We start from the raw sequence: 21,730 nt of genomic DNA, 5'->3' as shown, positions 1-21,730 counted from the left end.
CTCAAATGATTTTCCTTAATTAACCCTCAGCTTTGAGCCGTCGTCACTCCCGGGGGCTCGTAGAAAAATAGCCCCGTACACAGGAAGCCTATAGCGTTTTTGCATGTGTTTGTTCCCGAAGCAACCTTCAATGGAATTTAGACGACAAATTGAATTATTTATATCGAATTCCAATTTCAGTAAATAAACAGATTACTATTGATATACACGAATCAGTATGGAAGAGGCTGCTCTTCGCGGCTTCGTTGGTGTCAACAACAGTTTGACTCTGTTCTCGCCATTGCCGATTTTTTTTTTTTTTTTATTGCTTTTTGGGTGGACGAGCTCATAGCCCACCTGGTGTTAAGTGGTTACTGGAGCCCATAGACATCTACAATGTAAATGCGTCACCCACCTTAAGATATAACTTCTAAGGTCTTGGTATAGTTACAAAGGCTACCCCAGCCTTCAAACCGAAACGGCTTCACGGCAGAAATAGGCGGGGTGGTGGTATCTACCCGTGCGGACTCACAAGAGGTCCTACCACCAGTGATAAAATTCCGACGTCAACACGTTCGATAAAATGGGCATTGTCACAATATGCCTTCGATAACAATAATTCATGTATACATATGTGGCCGGTCATCCAGAAGGTGGACAGACTTGATTAAGTCATCTACGAAGTGTTCCTTTACTGAGTGTACACATACCGCCACAAAAAAAGAGAGATGGAGAAGTCTATCAAAAGCCGCAACCAAGCATTAAGACATACGTAACCACGACCACTCCGCCAGGAGTGTACGAATGAGAAGAAGAAACACTTATAGGTATACGCGTCGACCGTTGCAATTACGTCCATGTTCAAATCCCAGGCGAGTACCATTTGTTCCAATGAAAAACTTATCTTGCACATATTGTGGCGGGTAGCCATCATACAACGCAAGATAATTGACAGATGCCTGAATCTCGCTTGCGACATTTTCAAGATAAAGCGCATATATACAAGTTCCGAACAACAACATTTGGACCGTCGGTCTACCGAGCAATGTCACCCGCTCGGTGGAAGATCTTCCCTCCGTCGTTTAAGCCTTCCAAACTGGTGACCTGCGACGGAACAATCGCAAACTTCTGATTCATCATCAGCGCATCAAAAAAAAAAACTTCGGCTACCACAATCCCCGCATTCTCACAGATAAAAGCAAGTCATCGACAGTCGTCCCACAGCAAGCCAGCATCGCAGCCTCAACAGGACCATCGCAGCCGACTCACCGCGCTTCCTGGCCCTACGGCACGCACCTACACTGCCTCATCGCGCAGCATTCAAGCTCAGTCTCGACTCACCGCAGACTTCGAGCAGCACTGGCGACAATCACGCAGCATTCAAGCTCAGTTTCGACTCACCGCAAACTTCGAGCAGCACTGGCACTTGCAAGCTAATCTCAGCACGGACAACGATAACTAAATATGACACGACCTCCAGTCTCGGAGGGGAGTGATGTGGCGAGTAGCCATCATACAACGCAAGATAATTGACAGATGCCTGAATCTCGCTTGCGACATTTTCAAGATAAAGCGCATATATACAAGTTCCGAACAACAACATTTGGACCGTCGGTCTACCGAGCAATATCAGCCGCTCGGTGGAAGATCTTCCCTTTGTCGTATACATCCCCAAAATATTCTCGAAAGACTTACACGATGAAGGAAAAATATCATGTAAATAATCAAAACTCACAATGTTTCTAATTTGTGTAATTACTATTCGAGTCTTGTGAGTGTAGGTGGTAAGTAGCATCAATCTGCCTCTTTCTGCCGCGATACAATTGCGTTTTACCGGCTCCGGTAACTACTTAACACCTAGTGGACTGAGAGCACGTTTACAAGCCTCAGCAAACGAAATAAAACTCAGAAATGAATTAATTACAGGACATTAAATATATTTCCGGTAATAAATAAAATGTATTCAATTGATTGTGAGCTGATAAAAAGTCGGCTTCTTGCATTTATTATTCCTTCAATTATACTCTCGATCATCAATGCGACCCAAACTTTGGGCTTCTCATAATGTACCTTGAAAACTCTTTGGAAACCTTAAAAACCAATTACTTGTAATTTCAGTGACGTGATCGCTCCAAAGTAAAATTATATTTCGATATCTAATCAGAACATGTTCAGAAAAAATAATCTAATATATTCTAGATACCGAATCTTATACATAAATAACATTCGAGAAAATTCTTAGTATATATTATACATGTATGTATTACACAGAGAACCATTTTACGCGCTAAAGAAAAATTGACTTAATAATGAAAGTACTTTAACGGTACTTTCTGGTGGTAGGACCTCTTGTGAGTCCGCACGGATTGATACCACCACCATGCCTATTTCTGCCGTGAGGTGGTAATGCGTTTCGGTTTGAAGGGTGGGGCAGCCATTATAACTATCATCATAATCGGTTGCTCTTGGCAGAGCAGTCGTGGTCTTGTGGAATTCTTGCTCATTAAAGCTGTTAGTAAACAGATGTTTTCCACAGTTTGCGAACCGAGGCCCGGCGCACACACTCGTTAAGTGGGGTCTCAGTAAGGTCTTTCACCTGATCAGTCCAACGCATGGGGATTCGTCCACGAGATCTCTTACCATTGACCCTACCCTGAACAACAAGTTTCTCGATAGACTCTTTTATATAGAGACCTATATTGAGATTTATATTGAGACCTTAAAACTCATATCTTAAGGTGGGTGGCGGCATTGACGTTGTAGATGTCTATGGGCTCCGGGAACCACTTAACACCAGGCGGGCCACCCGCATCTATACATATAAATAAAATTGGAGTGCCTGTTTCTGATATTGAAATAACCGCTTTTTACTACATGCATATCAATATATATGTGGGATTCTGATTGTTCTTATTTTCTTTTTATGTCACTTTTATAATGTTGATAGATGTCACTGTGAAGTAAAATTAGATGATGGAGAGTTGTCAAAAGAAGGAGTAAAGGATCGTACGACGTTAAGATTGTTTTAATTATTTTGTGTGAATTTCTGCGGTAATCTGCACCCTACCATTCATAAATCCCACATATATACATACATCCAAATAACATTTACAATTTACATTTACAATTTTTATCTGCCTGTGTGTCTGTCTGTTTGTTCCGGCTAATCTCTGGAACGGCTGGACTGATTTTGACGAGATTTTCACTAATAGGTAGCTGATGATATAAGGGGTAACTTAGGCTACTTTCTATAGACTAGCTTCGCCCCGCGGCGTCATCCGCTGTACGACAATAACCGCGGGTAACCGCGGGAATAAAATTTAATGTTTCCGAAGCGAAGCGAGGGCATGTCGCTAGTATGCAATAAAAACAATAAAAAGAAAGTGAAGCTATAGTGAATATATCAATAGCTGTAGGTAGCAGGTAGGTATTCTAGTTGAGGGTCGCTTGAATTAAAGTGTATTACAATGTATAACCTGTCTGATATTATCGCCGATTCAGCTGATATCGTCCTTGTTTATCCTAGCTTAGGCTTCAAATTACAGTGAACAAAATGCTAAATTATTCACCACCTGCCTGAGGGCATATGTTTAGTAAGCTCGGCATAACATTGGGTGTTACAGGCTAACAGAGGCTCAACCGAGTCTCCCGGGAATCACAGTTTCAAAACTTATTTCGCAAACTACTTGAAACGCGATAATGTCAGTACTACATACACCGTAGAATACTGAATCCGTAGAAGTGGAATTAATAATTAAAGACACAAGTTTGCGCGTTCACTGCGAAGAAGGACCCCTTTGTCATGGCGCCGCAATTCCAAGGAGTATCCCTGCAACCTTCCGAGAGTATTGGGATACTTGGGGTCGACATTTCGAGCGATGTCCAGTTTCGGAGTCATCTGGAAGGCAAAGCCAAGTTGGCGTCCAAAATGCTGGGAGTCCTCAACAGAGCGAAGCGGTACTTCACGCCTGGACAAAGGCTTTTGCTTTATAAAGCACAAGTCCGGCCTCGCGTGGAGTACTGCTCCCTTCTCTGGGCCGGGGCTCCCAAATACCAGCTTCTTCCATTTGACTCCATACAGAGGAGGGCCGTTCGGATTGTCGATAATCCCATTCTCACGGATCGTTTGGAGCCTCTGGGTCTGCGGAGGGACTTCGGTTCCCTCTGCATTTTGTACCGTATGTTCCATGGGGAGTGCTCTGAGGAATTGTTCGAGATGATACCGGCATCTCGTTTTTACCATCGCACCGCCCGCCACCGGAGTAGAGTTCATCCATACTACCTGGAGCCACTGCGGTCATCCACAGTGCGTTTCCAGAGGTCTTTTTTGCCACGTACCATCCGGCTATGGAATGAGCTCCCCTCCACGGTGTTTCCCGAGCGCTATGACATGTCCTTCTTCAAACGAGGCTTGTGGAGAGTATTAAACGGTAGGCAGCGGCTTGGCTCTGCCCCTGGCATTGCTGAAGTCCATGGGCGACGGTAACCACTCACCATCAGGTGGGCCGTATGCTCGTCTGCCTACAAGGGCAATAAAAAAAAAAAAAAAAAAAAAAAAAATTATAATTTTAATTAATGTTTTTTGTGAAACAGTTAATTTTCGGAGTCTGATACTCACGCTGATTAGCGAAATCGATTAAAATACACAGAATATAAATATAGGATTTATTTACTTACTTTATTTAATTTTGATCATGTAAATAATTTAGAAAAGCTTATTGACTAGTAATTCCCATTCGAGTCTGGTATGAAATCAAATCATTAATGATTTTATAAAATGTTGTCAACAGTTTTCTGTGTATTTATATTTTTGATAGCATTAAGAATAGTGTTTTGACATTTTTTTTTAAGCATAGATGGGTGCACGAGCTCACAGAACCCCTGGTGATAAGTGATTACCGCAGCCCATAGACATCTACAATGTAAATGCCACCACCATCCTATATACTCAAATTTATACATTTCACTTTTAAAAGGCATTTCTACAAAATGTCAAATTCTATGGCAGGTGTTATCAAAGTTTGTTTGACATTTTGAAACAAAATTACACACTCGTAGACGCTGTGATAAACGTACATACATATGTCGATAGGCATACATATATTATAAGTTGAGCGACATCTTCCTTGTTTTGTTTTTCAAACAAAATTTAATTAATGGAGCTTAAAGAAAATCAATCATTCAAGATTTTCTTATTTTGTAAATAGCAGAGTTTTGATAGAATTTACAATGTCTGAGATTAGTGTAGTACGGTGTACATATTATAAAGGAAAATAAAGGCATGTGGTTGATATGCGAGTGTCTCAAGTATTATATTACTGAAGGAAACTCATTGTTAAGAGAATATCGAATAAGGTTTGGACGTATAATATGAATAATGATTAATTTATGAATTTATAAACGGTGATAAGGGCTATAATAAAATAATTACAACATATTCTTAATAACTAAAAGCAAAACAAAGAAGAATTAACTGGTGTACTATACCTGTATATCTATCTCTTTTTGCTGTAAATTTAGTTAAAGCTGTCAATATTGGTGTTCAATGTTATGGTTTAAAAAAAAAAACTGAAATAAAATATAAATAAATAATATTCAAATCAAACGACTGTGCACAACAAGATTACAGGAAAAATGAGTATTCATGAATCTTACTAACATTTACATCTTCAATAAAATATGACTAATTATCCCAAATCATTATCGACTTCACAACTGTGTTTGTGGATATCGATTAACAGCGAACCGTGTTAGAAGTCTTAGGTGGTGGTTGAGCAATTGCACATATTTAAAGACCTCCTCAATAAGCCCTGAAGATCGATCGAGGTGGTGGGTGTTGAAGGAAATGTGGAGGTAGCTTGAGTGTCGGCCTATAAGATTAATATGGAACACTAAATATATAAATAAAGTGCTATGCTCCAGCCTCTCCAAGGGCCGGTAGCTGTAGTCCAATGTTGTGGCATATTTTAATGATACGGTGAAAACACATTCCGGGCTGTTTATAAGTCAGTATTCACATCATTTTATCTCAATTGCACATCTTGATAATTCTTATGCTGCTTCCTTATCGGTCTAGCTAGATCATCAGAATTAGACCAATATGTATTGGATTTAATTTGATTTTCGTTACAAAATGTCCTCTAATATTTAGTTTACATCTATCGAGTAAGCCGTGCGTAAGCCGTAGCGGCTCTACAGACAGGCTACAGAGCTAAACAACATCGTAGCACGTAGCACGTAGCCGCGTAAGCCACATAAACTCTACTGTCGCAAATATTATGAAACAACTTTCTAAATTGATTTCTTTTGTGTCTGGCGAGTGTTTTTTTCTGGATCTTGATTCATTGACGTATGCATGAGACTATAGTAATAAATTAGAAATTAACGAACCTTGTAACAGATTTTTAGAATCGTCATGGTTATCATTACAGCATAAGCCAGTGGTAAAAGACCAGAAGTATACTTTGACAGCATTTATTTTCAAGATCGTTGATGTAAATACGACTCAAAACGTTCTGAACGTATTTTGTGAGCTATTTACCGCGTGAACTCACCACTGTGACTTTGAAAAAGTTTTTTTTATATACATATACAATACGAATTGTGCGCATGTTAAAATATACCCTCTAATTTTTATCCCAATTTTCTAAGATTTAATTCCAACATGACTGTAATTCCCGGCACAAAACCTACCCAGTTCTAAGCAGTTACCGGAACCTCCAGTGTCATCTTACCGTGCATCTTAAGGCAGAGTTCGAAGCCTCATCTCTGTATATTCTAGGGCTGCCAGTGACCATACAAATATAAGACTATTTTCTTCTCTGTAATCTAAAAGTTCTTTAATAATTCCTTAATAATTAAGCCTACCGCTCAAAGCGTCAAGAGCCGCTCTTGAACCGTACATTCTCCGTCTTTATGTGATTATACGCGTAAGTATGCGAGTGTACATATACAAAACAAAAGGCTTAGCTTTCTTGCTACCGAATAAACGCCAAGAAACACGCACGATGGCGTAGTTAATGAGGTCATACGTCATCGACATGACAATAGCGTTAGTCGTGTCATGCGAGAAGATCCCGCATGCGAATAGTTTGTCCGTTTCAAAGGACACTGGTAAACAATCCTGCCTTGCTGTATTGTTGTTGATACAACTCCATTTTTCTTTTATTACTACAGAAGACAGTTTCAGAAACGGACCTTTTAAAAAATGCATTGAATGAAATGCATAACAATGTTTGTAACATTAAGCTTAAAACACTACTTGTAAGCAACACAATCAACACAAGTATGTGTTTGTGCTGTTTTTTTTATTTATTGCTTAGATGAGTGGACGAGCTCACAGCCCACCTGGTGTTAAGTGGTTACTGGAGCCCATTGACATCCACAACGTAAATGCGCCACCCACCTTGAGATATAAGTTCTAAGGTCTCAAGCTTAGTTACAACGGCTACCCCACCCTTCAAACCGAAATACATTACTGCTTCACGGTAGAAATAGGAAGGGTGGTGGTACCCATCCGCGCGGACTCACAAGAGGTCCTACCACCAGTAAAGGTTAGGTGGAAGTATTCCCTGAATATTAATATTCTCTAGTATATTGCATGTCGTAACGTCGTGTATATTGGTCAGTATATTGTCTACCTGATGAATTTCTTGCACACACCAAAGGAGTTAAAAAACCCGCGGGTACCGTTCTTGAAATGCAATGTTTCTTTTGTCTGCCCACATTTACATATTTACACGTATAACATTTACATATCTTATAAAATTTTGTTCTCTCATTGCATAAGACACGAGAGTCATTCGTGAGAACGTAATGGGACGAGCGAATTTAAAAAAATAAATAATAATATATTCTTTAGTAATCGTTATAATTTCATAAATAAACTTTGACGTCATAATAAAATTTTATGAAAAGACGTATTCGTTATTTGAACGACGATTGGCATTCTATATATTAATGCGTGAAGCAAAAACTTTGTATCCCTTTTTACGAAAATTGCGCGGACGGAGGAGTATGAAATTTTCCACACTTATAGAGAATATAGATAAGAAGTGAACAATACAAATTTTTTTTTTAAATAATGCATAAAAGATACATTAAATCAATAAAGAAAACATTACACACACTGCCATTTATTTCACACACACTTATGTATATATATACTCATTGTTTATTGTCAAACTTTAGTTAATGCTTAAAGTCTGTGGTCAAATTGAAAATAGGTTAATATTGTTTATCTTGAATATTATTTGTCTATAGTGTAGTCTTGGCGAAATCTGTTATTATAGAAGTATAATAGTCTATGAGAATATAACCATACTAATAATTATAATTTCAATTAATTATAGTCGAATCTCGACTACGGGACTGCGGGACCACTAATATGAATTAATAGAGCCGTAAGTGAATTAGACAATTGATTTTTTCAGTACGATCCAACAAAATAGCGAAATGATCGCGTGCCTAAACACCATTTATCCTCTTACGAATGGACAAAAGAAACTGCTATTGCTGCGTGCGGAGCCTCCAAGAGTTGGCACGTTCATCCTTCACTGTCGAAACAATAATATATAGGAATCCCTTAGGGCTAATCTCATTTTACTTGTTTATGTCCTTAATTTGAAGGTGTAGAGATTAGTGATACTGTCAAACGGAATCAATATTTATTTATTATACTTGACCCGGCAGACTTGGTAGTGCTTCAATCGATAAATAAAAGACCTAAGCTTTTGTATAAAACAAACTTAAAACAAACAAAAGGAATCCGTCCGACGGCGGACACATGAAAGAGAAAACAAAATTGCTATTTTTATTTAATTCCGACCATTTTCATATTTATCTACCTTTAAACCTTCTCTGGACTTCCACAAATAATTCAAGACCAAAATTAGCCAAATCGGTCCAGCCGTTCTCGAGTTTTAGCGAGACTAACGAACAGCAATTAATTTATATATATAGAGATTTTCCATATTATTGTCCGTATTATATTTTCCATTGTAGTACATATATATCATGCACATCTTAGAAAATAACAATATCCACCTAGTAGCCACAGTGAAGTGAAGTTTAGTGAAGAAACAAACTCTGACTGGAAACCAATACGGGGTTTGTGGGTTTCTTAATGGTAAGCAACGCCATGGTAGTGTTTCACCAACATCAATAAGCCCGGCCCGACTTCTTACGATGAAGCTATAGTGCTACTTTTACGTATCAATAGAATGAGAGAATCCTTAAAAAAACCACTTTCATAGATTAGAGCTTAGAGTCGTATATCCAATGACGTGATAATTGCTATTTGACGCGCAAAATCTCACGAAATGCGGTATGATTTAGTGTATGTATTTATGTGTGTACCCGTCGGTGTGTGTAGGTTTGTTCATGCACAGCATATGTGTGTGTTTGTTCAGTGTGTTTGCCGCTAGTTATTGTACTCACACTTGAGCTCTGTTTGTTTTAGCTGACTTAGAGCCCCGGATCAGACCTTGACCTAATTGCTCAGATCCATTTAAACTATGCCATTATACACGAAATGAATGGTATGACGTTGTCTAGATTTGTGGTTTTAATATTTAGGGACATTAAATGTCATCAAATAAACTTAATCTATTAGTTGATATACTCTTATAACTACCTGTATTGGTAGATATTAACACGATTTTATCATTTGTAACGTATTCAAAGAACAATTCACCTGTAACCAACACGTGCTGTACCCGAATACCTGTGTTCATTGGCAACTCTTAGTTCCCACAAGACAGGCTCGGCCTAGTCTGGAGAACTAAAAAAAATATTTTTTGACAGTGCTAATTAAGAAGGATAAGTTAGTTTTATAAGAATGAAAGCGGAATACGTTTGTAATATTACATAGGAAAATTATGTAGCCTCTAGTTGACCGCGAAGACGCGGTAAATGTACACAATGCACTACACAGCTCGTTACATGGCCATAACATGCCTCAATTATACGATATATAATAAAAAAGACTAATGGCACTCGGGGACTGACGCAGTAAAGCTATTGCGTAGCATTTTTTATCAACTTATGCAATTATAATTTTATAATAATAATTTAATGTTAAAACAATAATAAAATAAGACCACGCTATATTTATTTATAAACATTAACAAAAGCAAAACATTAATTGTCTCCTTCACACTCATAAGCTAGACCGCGCGAGAGAGAGATGGGCAGACTTTTCGTGATGCGCATGCAGTACGACGTCACGTCGCGCGCTTTTTCAGAAACACTACACAAGCGCAATGTGTTGAACGCGAGCTACCTGGTAGGCGGAGTGGGGGTGTTAGGTTTTATTTTCGTTACGGAATTTCTTGATTCGGTCGCCGCGCTCAAAGCCCGCGATGAAAACTATGCAATAGCTTAAAATTTTTATTGCTTAACTGGTAAGAGGTTAAATGGTAATCAAAGCCCAAAGACATCTACAACATAAATGAGACCTACATACCTTGAGATATGAGTTTTAAGGTCTCAGTTTAGATTTTACATACGAACATTTTTATCAAATTCAGTTTTATTGGACCTGCACGAATTGATTTGTGCTAGTAAATGCGCTTGGAAGACGTGTCGTGGAGAGAGAGCATAAAGTTCGGTGGTGGAGTGATTCGTGTCCGGAATACGAGAGTGTCGTGCATTGTGCATGACTGCGGACCTAATGTGCGGCCCACAATTTAAATTGAACGACTCGGGAAAAATATAACTATTTTTACTAACATTAAATATAAATATTCTTATATTTATGTAAAATAGAAATATATCTTAATAGGAAAAGACAAGACATCGTCGTGGCCTAAAGATGTCCGGTGCATTCGTATTTAGCGATGCACCGATGTACGAATCCCGCAGGTCAATTTTTCTAAAGAAATACGTACTTAACAAATGTTCACGATTGACTTTCACGGTGAAGGAATAACGTGTTGTAAAATTAAGCCCGCAAAATTATAATTTGCGCAATTACTGGTGGTATGATATACTGATTACTGATATACTGGTTATGGGTCCGCACGGTTAGGTATACCACCCTACCTTTTTCAGCCGTGAAGCAGTAATGCATCTCGGTTTGAAAGGCGGGGCAGCTGTTGTAGCTATACTAAGATTTTAGAACTCATATCTCAAGGTGGGTGGCGGCATTTACGTTGTAGATATCTATGGGCTCCAGTAACCACTTAACACCAGGTGGGTTGTGATCTAGTCCACCCATCTAGGCAATAAAAAAAAAAATAGTTTTTCACTGTGTTGTCCAACGATTTTTCTTTTTTTTAGTAGCTATATCCCATCTTTAGTGCCATGAATAAAAAAATAATTACGATTTATTTCAAAATGTCATTTATATAATAAAGTGTGAGAAGTGTCGAAGTGTGAGGTCAAATTAATGCTTAGTCTAATCAAACGAATTTTCTTGTCATTTCAAATTAATTGCGATGTGTTGTAAGTTAGAGTGCCGTTATCTTCCACGAATACCTAATTTAAAGCGCAAAGCTTTCGCGGCAAACCCCAGCTTTGATGAAAGGTGGGAAACCGAAATCTCCTCTCATTTCTGTTTATAACAAAGTTCGTTTTTTTTTTTTTACCGTGAGTTCGTTCAATGAAACCATATCTTGTATATATATCTTGTACGCGCGAGCACAAAAGGATAAAAATTCAAAGTACCGTAATTGTACCCGTCTGCGCGTAATAGGTTGACTGGTATAGACGAAAGCGAAATTTAATAAAAACCCCTCTGTGTTCCAGGTCAGACGGTGAAAAAGAAAATTAAGTTATCCGGGTTTTTAACGCGAGGTAAGTGGATTCCGCTGCCGGGGTATCACCTGGCTTTGTCGTTTGCACATTTCACTGGATCGTTCCTTCCAAGTGAATATACGCCTTGCGATTGGACCTTAATGTAATTTTCACTTCGATTTTGATGTTTTTTTTATTCGGATTTTATAACTTTTTTTTAACTTATGACTGTATTTTAATAATTTTTTAAGTTTATTCACACAATTCGAATGGTCATCTATGGTAAAGGGTCCAGTAAAAGAATTTGTAATTCCAAGTCCAGGAAAAGAAGGACGAAATTTGCTTAGTAAAAAAAATACTATTTGCAGGCATAAACACTATTCAACCTTATATAATATCAACATTACCAACATTTTAAAAACTTATTTGGCTTTACCTCCTTAAAGATCTTGAAACTGAAGGCATCCACAAGGCACGTACAATCCGAATACCTTGGCAGAATTGAAAAGATAATCCTCGGAACTGCGAGACCATGACAACCGAGTACTATTTCGCAGTGAAACTGTAATTTAAATAGTACAATTATACTAGTACAGTAGTTGCGAACCCAGCCTGCATCTGTTCGAATCTGTTAACGATTCATCATCATCATCATCATCAGCCTATAGATGTCCTCTACTGGATTAGAGGCTTAATATATTATTTCGCCACTCGAGATTTCAGAGATGTAAGATGATCTTGACTGGTGACGCAATCTCCAGGTTCAGTATAGGTAATAAATAATTTATAATAGTTTAAAATAACTAAAAAAATATGCTTTCAAAGTAAATTCAATTAAGAAATAGAAAACAAATTCTATTGAATTTGAATTAAAAATAGTGTAAGAAAAAATGATTTTATTGTAAAAAAAGCGTAAAGAAGTATGGTATCAATAGTTATTAATAATATCCTGAAAAGCGCTCCATGCTTTTTTTTGCAATAAAATCACTTTTTCGTGCACTATTTTTAACTCAAATTTATTTTTCATTTTTTAGTTGAATTTCAATTTTTCCTATCAAATTTTTTCAATTTTTCAAAAATTTCATCTGCATCAGTCGGTAACTTATCCGAGAAATAGGTGATCGGCGCGCCTGTTAGTTTCCCTTCTTGGTCTTGACACTCCGGGTCTCAAGAAAACAAAAAATCGCTAATCCTGATTATTCTAGTAAGGATAACGAATCAAATTGTTTAAAATATTGAATTGTCATCGGTCCTTAATTGTTATCCCAGATCTCGAGTTAATCCGACGTTTTGAAGGGGGTCAAAATCATCTTCAAAGATTCCGTTACATACTTACATACATATGAAGCTAATAAAAGCGTATTAAAAATACTTCACACATTCTGAAAGTGTGACGGCCTATCCAAGATAAGATACAATACAAAGTTTACATTGCGATTGAATTTCTCGAAAACGATGATAAAATACAAAGAATGGAGAACGATTTAATACAATTAAAATGTCAAAGCTCATGTTCATTACCTAAAGCGACGCTGTCTCTCAGAACACGAATAAAAATATTTATTTTCGCCGAACAACAAGCACAAATTTTAAGTTAGATTAGAGAAGAGATGTCCAATTAGCTTGTCAGCTGTTTTGTTGAAAGAATAATTGACTGAAAAAGGTTTCATAAAATTCATTATTTAAGTAATAATTTTTTTAGGTTCACTTTTTGAACGAAATATAAACATCCGGGAATGAAAGCCGTGTTACTTCACTTAATTAATGGAAGATAATGTTACTTTTTCCTCGAAAAGTATTTTCAGGAAGCTCAACTTAAAAGCCTTGAAATTTTTCTTAGTAAATCATTTTCTTTTTTGAAGAAAGGCTCAAAATAAAATTACAAATACAAATATGTACTACGGTTCAACCAGCAAAATAAGTTTTATTTTTTTATTTCATTACGCAGCATTGAAAATAAACAGACCCACACTTTATATATATGATGCTGGAGAATCCTTTGAGAATTTATCATTTTAACTAACACATCTATCGTGTATCTACGTCTGAACAAAAACGGCTTCTTGCGTGATCCGGTCACGCACATTATACTGAGACCTTAGAACTCATATCTTAAAGTGGCATTTACGTTGTAGATGTCTATGGGCTCTGGTGACCACTTAACACAAGGTGGGCTGTGACCTCGTCCACCCAACTAAGCAATAAATAAATAAAAAACGTATCGAATAAAGAGTGAAGAATCCAGAGAGGGTTTTGTTGCAAACCGAAGGGCCGAAGGCGGTAGATCTTACGGGTACTTGTGCGATAACTGGCAAAATTCCACGTTCGGCGATTGAAATCCAGGATGTTCTAGTTTAATATGAATACGGGACCCTGATATCAGAGAAATAGATATAATCAAGGCGATTCACATAAAAAATACGAATTTGTGGCGGGTAGCCATCATACAACGCAAGATAATTGACAGATGCCTGAATCTCGCTTACGACATTTTCAAGATAAAGCGCATATATACAAGTTCCGAACAACAAACTGGTGACTGAGATTCAGGCATCTGTCAATTATCTTGCGTTGTATGATGGCTACCCGCCACAAATTATTAAACGAATCTAAAACACTATTTTTGAATCCCTAAGCAATTACTGTTAGCAAAAAATTTCTGAGCACGGTAATAAAATACAAAAATTGTATTGTTTTTTTTAAACACACTGACAAACATGTCCTTCTCCGATAGTAAAAATATCTAAACCAAAATTAAGTCATGACGTCATTTAATCTCTGACCTGTTTCGGTTAAATGATTAATCTGTAAAAGTTACGTTTTAAAACTTTGTTCTGATACTTTAATCAGTTGAAACGTCATTTATCACTGAAGATGACGGCCGCTGACCGTGGCTTCCAGAATTTTCAGTCAGTTTTCACATTTTACTTTATCAAAAACGCAATCGTGCGTTTCTTTCGAGAGATTGCCATTCTAATAGAAATTTTGAATGGCCATAATTACACTATCAATGATTTTTTTTTAAAGGGATTTTATGACCTGGTAACTGAGACCTTTAAGTCATGTCTTATTTTAATTTATATTCATATTTGTATGAAAAATGATATTATGGAGTGAAATGAAATGAAGAAGATTAATTTGAGACATTAATCAACTGGGATGAAATTAAATGAAATGAAATGGGATAATATATAGTCTCAGTAAAATGGTGGTCATTTACTAAGATTTTTTCAGTGGACTTTTTGGAGGATCCCGAGAAGTTACGTCCAGCGGCTTTGTTTCATTTTCCCACATTTATGCACTTTCACAGATATTAAACAGTTAATAAAGCACCATTATTACACATTTAAACCCGAAGAAACACTAAATAGACAAAATAAAACAAATCACAGAACTTCACTCCTCGCGTTCCCGCCAAAAAGTCCTACACTATCAATGAGCTCTGATACCAGTGTGGCGTGGGATGGAACGAATATTTACCTACACTAACAATAAGTTATTATAGCAATTGTCCTCAAAACCCTGCAAAAATATTCGCTAGAAACATCGTTTCAAAAAATCACACTGAAATGTTTTCGTCTACATTTACAATAAAATAGTTCTCACAAGCACCCCAAATAAAGATAGACCAAACATTTACCCAAAAGACTAAATATATACTCAATAACATTTATTTAACTAATTAATAGAAAAGTTAGACATCTACCATAGATCAATAATCGCTTGAAGTGCGTGTGGTATGAAATGAGCTTAGAAGTGTATTGCTGTTATTAGTGGCGAACGTAATTATCGTTACTAGTGGTCCCCCAGTAGTCGAAGTTCGACTATAATCAATTGAAATTATAAGTTTGAACATTCTTTATTTGTACACACTGTTAATATAATACAGTAATTGCGATAAGATATAAAAAATGGCGAGCTTAACTCAACAATTGAGTTATCTACCAGCTAACCGTTCTCAAAGAAGGAAAGCTTTACATGAATGGGTAGATGAGTACAATCTAATTAGTTTAATTATTGATACTATAGACAATAACAATAAAAATAATAAAAATAAACACTAACACATAATATATCAAACTATATACATACAACATTACTAGGGTTCTATGGCCAAATCATATTACATTTCTGTAATCAAAGATTTCGTCAAGACTACGCTATAGACAAATAATATGAAAGACAAACAATACTAATATATTTTCAATTTAACCCCAGACTTCAAAAATAACAAAAAAATTGAACGAGTATATTTGTGGTATATACCTATGCGTGTGTGTGTGCTAAATACATGGTAGTGTGCGCAGTATTTTTTTTTTTGATTTAATGTATTTTTAATGCACAATTAAAACAAAATATTAATATTCCGGTGTTTCCCGAGCGCTATGACATGTCTTTCTTCAAACGAGGCTTGTGGAGAGTATTAAACGGTAGGCAGCGGCTTGGCTCTGCCCCTGGCATTGCTGACGTCCATGAGCGACGGTAACCACTCACCATCAGATGGACCGTATGCTCGTCTGCCTATACGGCAATAAAATTTTTTAAAAAAAACTGCACTTCTTCTCTAAAGTTTTGTAAAATTTCACACTCCTCCGTCTGTGCAATTTTCGTAAAAATGGGTACAAAGTTTTTCTTCACGTATTAACTAATATATAGATAAGATCGTTTTCTAGCTTGTAACTAACTGTAAGACAATAAAAAACGTAGCCCCTAAAAACAATCGGGGGGAGCCAATTGCCTCCGACAAATCGTCAAAGACATAGATCGATGCAGCCTCGATACACTTCTCTCGCCGATAAACAAGGATAAGGTACGATATCGGCTCGTACAAAATTGGACTCGGTTTAATTAGTATTCTTGGCTCGTGGCGGATTTCTCCAATTAAGCCGGTTTCGTTTCGAGGCTCTTTGCTTATTATCAGCCAGATTTTATATGAGCATCAAGGTTAACTTATTAGCGCAGATTCTCGATCACCTAATGCATCTGTGTTGTTGCTAACAAAAAGGCGATTGTATTTAATTAAGATTGTATTAAGCACTAGGTGATCCGACAGACAGTTAGTTGTATTGCATTCAAAAATTTGTATACGACCTAATTTTGAATTTGTGATTGTTTCAATTTCCCGGTCAATTTATTTAGGACCACCCACATTTTCAAAATATTTACAGGTGGTCCATTCTTTCTCGTATGAAATGTAAATCTACGAACTGCATTAAATTTATTTTAAAATAGATTATAAATGGGCAAAAGACCTCACAGCTTTATATATTGTAGCGAGTGAGCAAGTCAACTCGCACATCTCAACGCAGCACCGAAATCATACGATTTTACGTCACGTCAGGTGATCCGAGTGCCGTGTTCAAAGCCAGTTAAACCACGCCCCCTGCAACATGTCGCCGGCGCATCTTATCTGTAGAAGTAGTAAAGACACAATATGGCCACGCTTTGATCTATTGTTCTTCAGGCGGAGGACATGTTGAAAGGGGCGACAACTCCTGCGCAAAATTATTATTAACTAGTTTTAATTTTTACTATAAATACGATTGTGCCGTAATTGTGATACAGACCATCTGGAATACTTCAATACATATACTCCTGTCAAGTCGAGCAACTTCTCAGAGCCTCATTTGTTTTGCTAACGAAATAGGCAAAATTGTTGTTTTTACTATCCACATAAGCTTACAACTGGTACAGTTCCTTAGTGGCAAACGCTGTTCTGCTGTAGATAGCACTTCCACCTCGTCGATCTTTGTCAGTAAAATAAAATCACAATAACTGTGCCGTGCCGTACGTGACAACCCTAATTGTAACTGATCGCTTCTTGAAGTTCAGTGCGGGGCGGATGTACTACAACTAAACAGAGTTAGCTCTTTTTGAAATGGGACTACGGTTTGTAAGATATACAGACAGTGTGTTAAATAATCTATATATAAGTATATAAAAATGAATTGCTGTTCGTTAGTCTCGCTAAAACTCGAGAACGGCTGGACCGATTTGGCTAATTTTGGTCTTGAATTATTTGTGGAAATCCAGAGAAAGTTTAAAAGATAAATATGAACATGCTCAGAATTAAATAAAAATAACAATTTTGCTTTTCCTTTGATGTCTCACCCGTCGGACGGATTCCTTTTGTTTGTTTTAAGTTTATATCATACAAAAGTTTAAGTCTTATCGATTGAGGCACTACGAAGTCTGCCGGGTCAACTAGTAATTTATAATTATTTTGAAATACGTAAGTTACAACAAATGCATAGTAAAGGCTTTCATTCAATTTTTTTCTTAGTTGGCTGGACGAGCTCAGGATGGAAATGATATAATGTTATAAAATATTTCCTAATAGGAAGAATAGCCTAGGTATTCTAATGGGGTAATAGTATATAAATGTCAATATCCATTAATATGAAATCACCTGGTTCAAATCATGTCTCCATCAGATAGTAGTGAAGTCAATAGTTTCCTTTCAGACATTCATTCAAATTTTAAAAACTGTTAGTATCTATGCCTTAGTCTTTATTCTGTTTCTCATTTTAATTAACTTATTTATTTTGTTTTAGCGAGGATGAATCGTTGCGACAGACGTTTGGTGGCATGTGCGCTGTTTGCAATCATCGCGGTGGTTGCAGCCGCTTCCTACGATCGCGAACGGCTGGAGATTGCGAAGCAAATCCTGGAGGAGGTCCCACTCATTGACGGGTCAGTGATATCTTTATTAAAACTATAAGTAACTAGCTGTACCCATCCGCTTCGCTGGGTATTTAAAATTAACATTATTATTTCTCACCCCCACAAAGAGTCTCATCATTGACGCCCCCGCAATTGGTGTAGAGAGACCAACACTCATATAAATATTAGCTTATCCATTAAGTATATGCATTTTCTACATGAATACCAAGTTTCAAGTCAATCCGATGCATGGTTCAGTAGTTATAACGGAACATCCGTAAAAACTACCGTAGATTTATATATTAGTATAGACAGTGTAAAGGCCTACAAATAATAGCTTAATGTTTTTAGCGTACTAGTTCAGATTTTAACTAATTGTAGAATTTTGCTAGAGCCCATAGATACCAGACCGCAAATGCTGTCACCTTTACACACGAGGTGTCAATGAAGAAATGTTACGTTAATCTAAGCTATTGGCTTTCCTTGAAACAAATAAAATTTGATTAAAACGAGTAAATTAGGGAGCAATAAGCAAATGAATTTTCAAATTGTGCAGGCATAACGATCTGCCATGGAATATCAGAAAATTCCTTCGGAATCAAGTGAACGACTTCGAACTGGACACAGACCTGACCGTGGTGGAGCCCTGGTCTATCTCCAAGTACTCCCACACTGATCTTCCGAGACTGCGAGAGGGCATGGTGGGAGCTCAAGTGAGTATCGCTAACAATCACGTCTCTGACGCAAAATCATATTTGATGAACGCAGTCAATCTTTTTAAGCCGCTTTTTATAAATAACTAGCTGACCCGGCAGACATCGTAGTGCCTCAATCGATAAATAAAAGACCTAAACTTTTGTATAAAATAAAGTTCAAACAAACAAAAGGAATCCGTCCGACGGGGGACGCATCAAAGGAAAATAAAAATTGTTATTTTTATTTAATTCCGAGCATTTTCATATTTATCTACCTTTTAGACCTTCTCTGGACTTCCACAAATAATTCAAGACCAAAATTAGCCGAATCATTTCAGCCGTTCCCGAGTTTTAGCGAGACTAACGAACGGCAATTCATGTTTATAGTATATAGAAGATATTATGATGTGGCACTTAAAAAACACCGCTTTGAGCAATTTTCGAAAGAACGCCACTGTTATATGAAGCGGTCATGAACAACGCTTGTAAGAAGGGGCACATCTCGGCGGAACGTGGTTTTACGTTAAAATGGAGATGATAGAATCACCTCAAAACAAATCCTCAGTGCACAAGTAATAAAAAAACATAAGGATCGTACGCGATCGTGCCGTTAGCGCCCGCTGCTTTTTATTGTACAAAAATACTTGAGGAATATCCTGCTATTTGCAAATGTCTATACAATGTGATAATAATGCTCGCAAAAGGCGAGGACTTTTCGTGTACATTACGTTGTGAATGGTTCTGTTATTAAATAAAACAACCAGTTCAATAGTGCTATACTGACTAAGCGCTAACAGTGACATTGACATGTAGTCATACTAGAAGATAATTACGTACTGGATTGCTTCATGGTGTACTGATTCCGATCAAGCAATCAGATAATTCATGCGGCTGACGAAGACGGTTAGGCTCGTCTCGTTGGCTCCTATCACTACAATTACTAAATTGAAATTCAAATGCAAGCGTACAATGGCACACGAAGCTTGCGTCTGTGTTAATGGCCAATTAAATTGTGCATTAGATATTATTTAAGGGCTCATAAAATGAAAAATAATTAACGTGACACAACGTACATAATACAACCATCTTTTGTCCGCGACTTCGTCTGCGTGGAATAGTTACTTTGTCATAACGCTAAATTTTACCCGCAACTTCATTTACATAGAAAGTGAAAATATTTTTGAATAATAGTATGTTAAGGAGCTATTTAAAACTGCGATATCTTCTCATACTTCTTAAAATACTCATAGCGAGATACTCATTAAAATCAAGTGTGGGAAAATTTATTTAAAATTAAATACTTGTAACAGATAGCGTATTTATTTTTATAGGGATTAATATAATTTTCATAAAAAGACCTTCACAAATAATGCTTTATTTTAGAACAAATTTGGTTAGCATAAAAAACGCTAAAAACACTATAGTAAGCCAACCTTAAAATATAGACATATGCTGTTGCGAACTTTTTTTTTAGAACTTTTAAAGAGGAACAATTCTGTCATACATTATTTTAGTAAACTTTAACCGTTGCCGCAGCGCACGCAGCGGAACCTCTCAAAAGGGAAAAAAGATCTGATTTTGAAACATTCTTTATTGGTGCTCTGCTTGTGTGGTTGGTGTCTTAGCGTGATCGCCCACAGCCTATCTAATATTGAAAGAATTTTTCAAATCGGACCAGAAGTCCGGACCAGATCCAGATCCAGATCCAATCGGACCAGAGTTTTTGAGATTAGCGCGTTCAATCAAACAAACAAACAAACTCTTCAGCTTTATAATATTAGTATAGATTTCAGGATTATAGTATAAAAATCCAGGGAAAATGTTTATCATACAATAATTATTTAAATATAATCTATAAACCCGCACACAAATGTTATAAGCCGTATATAGCTGCCGTGACTATACTCGTAACGATCTGATGTCCCTAGAGTGCATAAACGCGATGTCACTGCATACAACTAGACCAGTTCAATCGGTATTACGTGCTTCCAACTCCGACGTATCGGCTTACGTTATTGTGTCTAGTGTCCGTGAAACTAACGATCGACTAACGATGGTACAAATTTGTATCCAACTACCTGTGAATTGTATTAAGATAAGCTGGACGTAGGCAGTGCTGGACCGGACTTTGCGGCCAGCCTTGGCGAGGACAAAGTCCAAAGGACTTCGGAAAGTTTGTGATGATATAGATTTTTTATAGCTTAAACAAGTAATTTTAATTGAAAATTAGAATTTATTGTTAGTTTTTATGTTGTGCAGGCCAGACGACATTGGCCTAGAAAGGGCTATTTTATACCAAAAGCTTAAGAATATCTCGAATGAGACGTCAAAATGTAGAATAACAGTAACAAAGACGAACGAATGTTTGGTTAGAGATATGGGTAAGATCATTTAACCGAAGAGATACAAATGGAACAGACCCACACTGGGTCAAGGTTGAAGAAGAAGTATGAAAACCATCAATTACTGAATACTCGAAGGAAATACTCGATGGCTTCTAAGTTTATCGAGCTTACATGGCTTAGTAGCTTTCTAGCGCAATCAGCGAAAGCTATGCTTTTTTCATTGCCAGGATTTTCTAAAAATAAACATGATCATAATATTACCAGCCGCAAATACATCCAATAAGTAATTAAACGTTGTATTTTTAGATTTCT

At 37.0% G+C, this 21,730-nt stretch overlaps 1 protein-coding gene across 1 annotated transcript in view; it reads left to right on the top strand.

Annotated features, from left to right (window-relative positions):
- LOC101740430 (dipeptidase 1) overlaps positions 1 to 21,730 on the top strand; it is a 196,358-nt gene that overhangs the window by 99,806 nt on the left and 74,822 nt on the right. Inside the window, exons 3-5 of the mRNA XM_021352297.2 lie at positions 11,728 to 11,775; positions 18,270 to 18,408; positions 18,935 to 19,091. Of these exons, the coding sequence (XP_021207972.2) occupies positions 18,275 to 18,408; positions 18,935 to 19,091 (291 nt within the window). The 5' untranslated portion in view covers positions 11,728 to 11,775; positions 18,270 to 18,274. The remainder of the gene's footprint in view (positions 1 to 11,727; positions 11,776 to 18,269; positions 18,409 to 18,934; positions 19,092 to 21,730) is intronic.

This window comes from Bombyx mori, chromosome 1 (genome assembly GCF_030269925.1).
Source record: "Bombyx mori chromosome 1, ASM3026992v2".
NCBI classification, from domain to species: Eukaryota; Metazoa; Arthropoda; class Insecta; order Lepidoptera; family Bombycidae; genus Bombyx; species Bombyx mori.
Note: the sequence above shows the minus strand (reverse complement) of the source record. Positions and strands in the feature narration are given on the sequence as shown.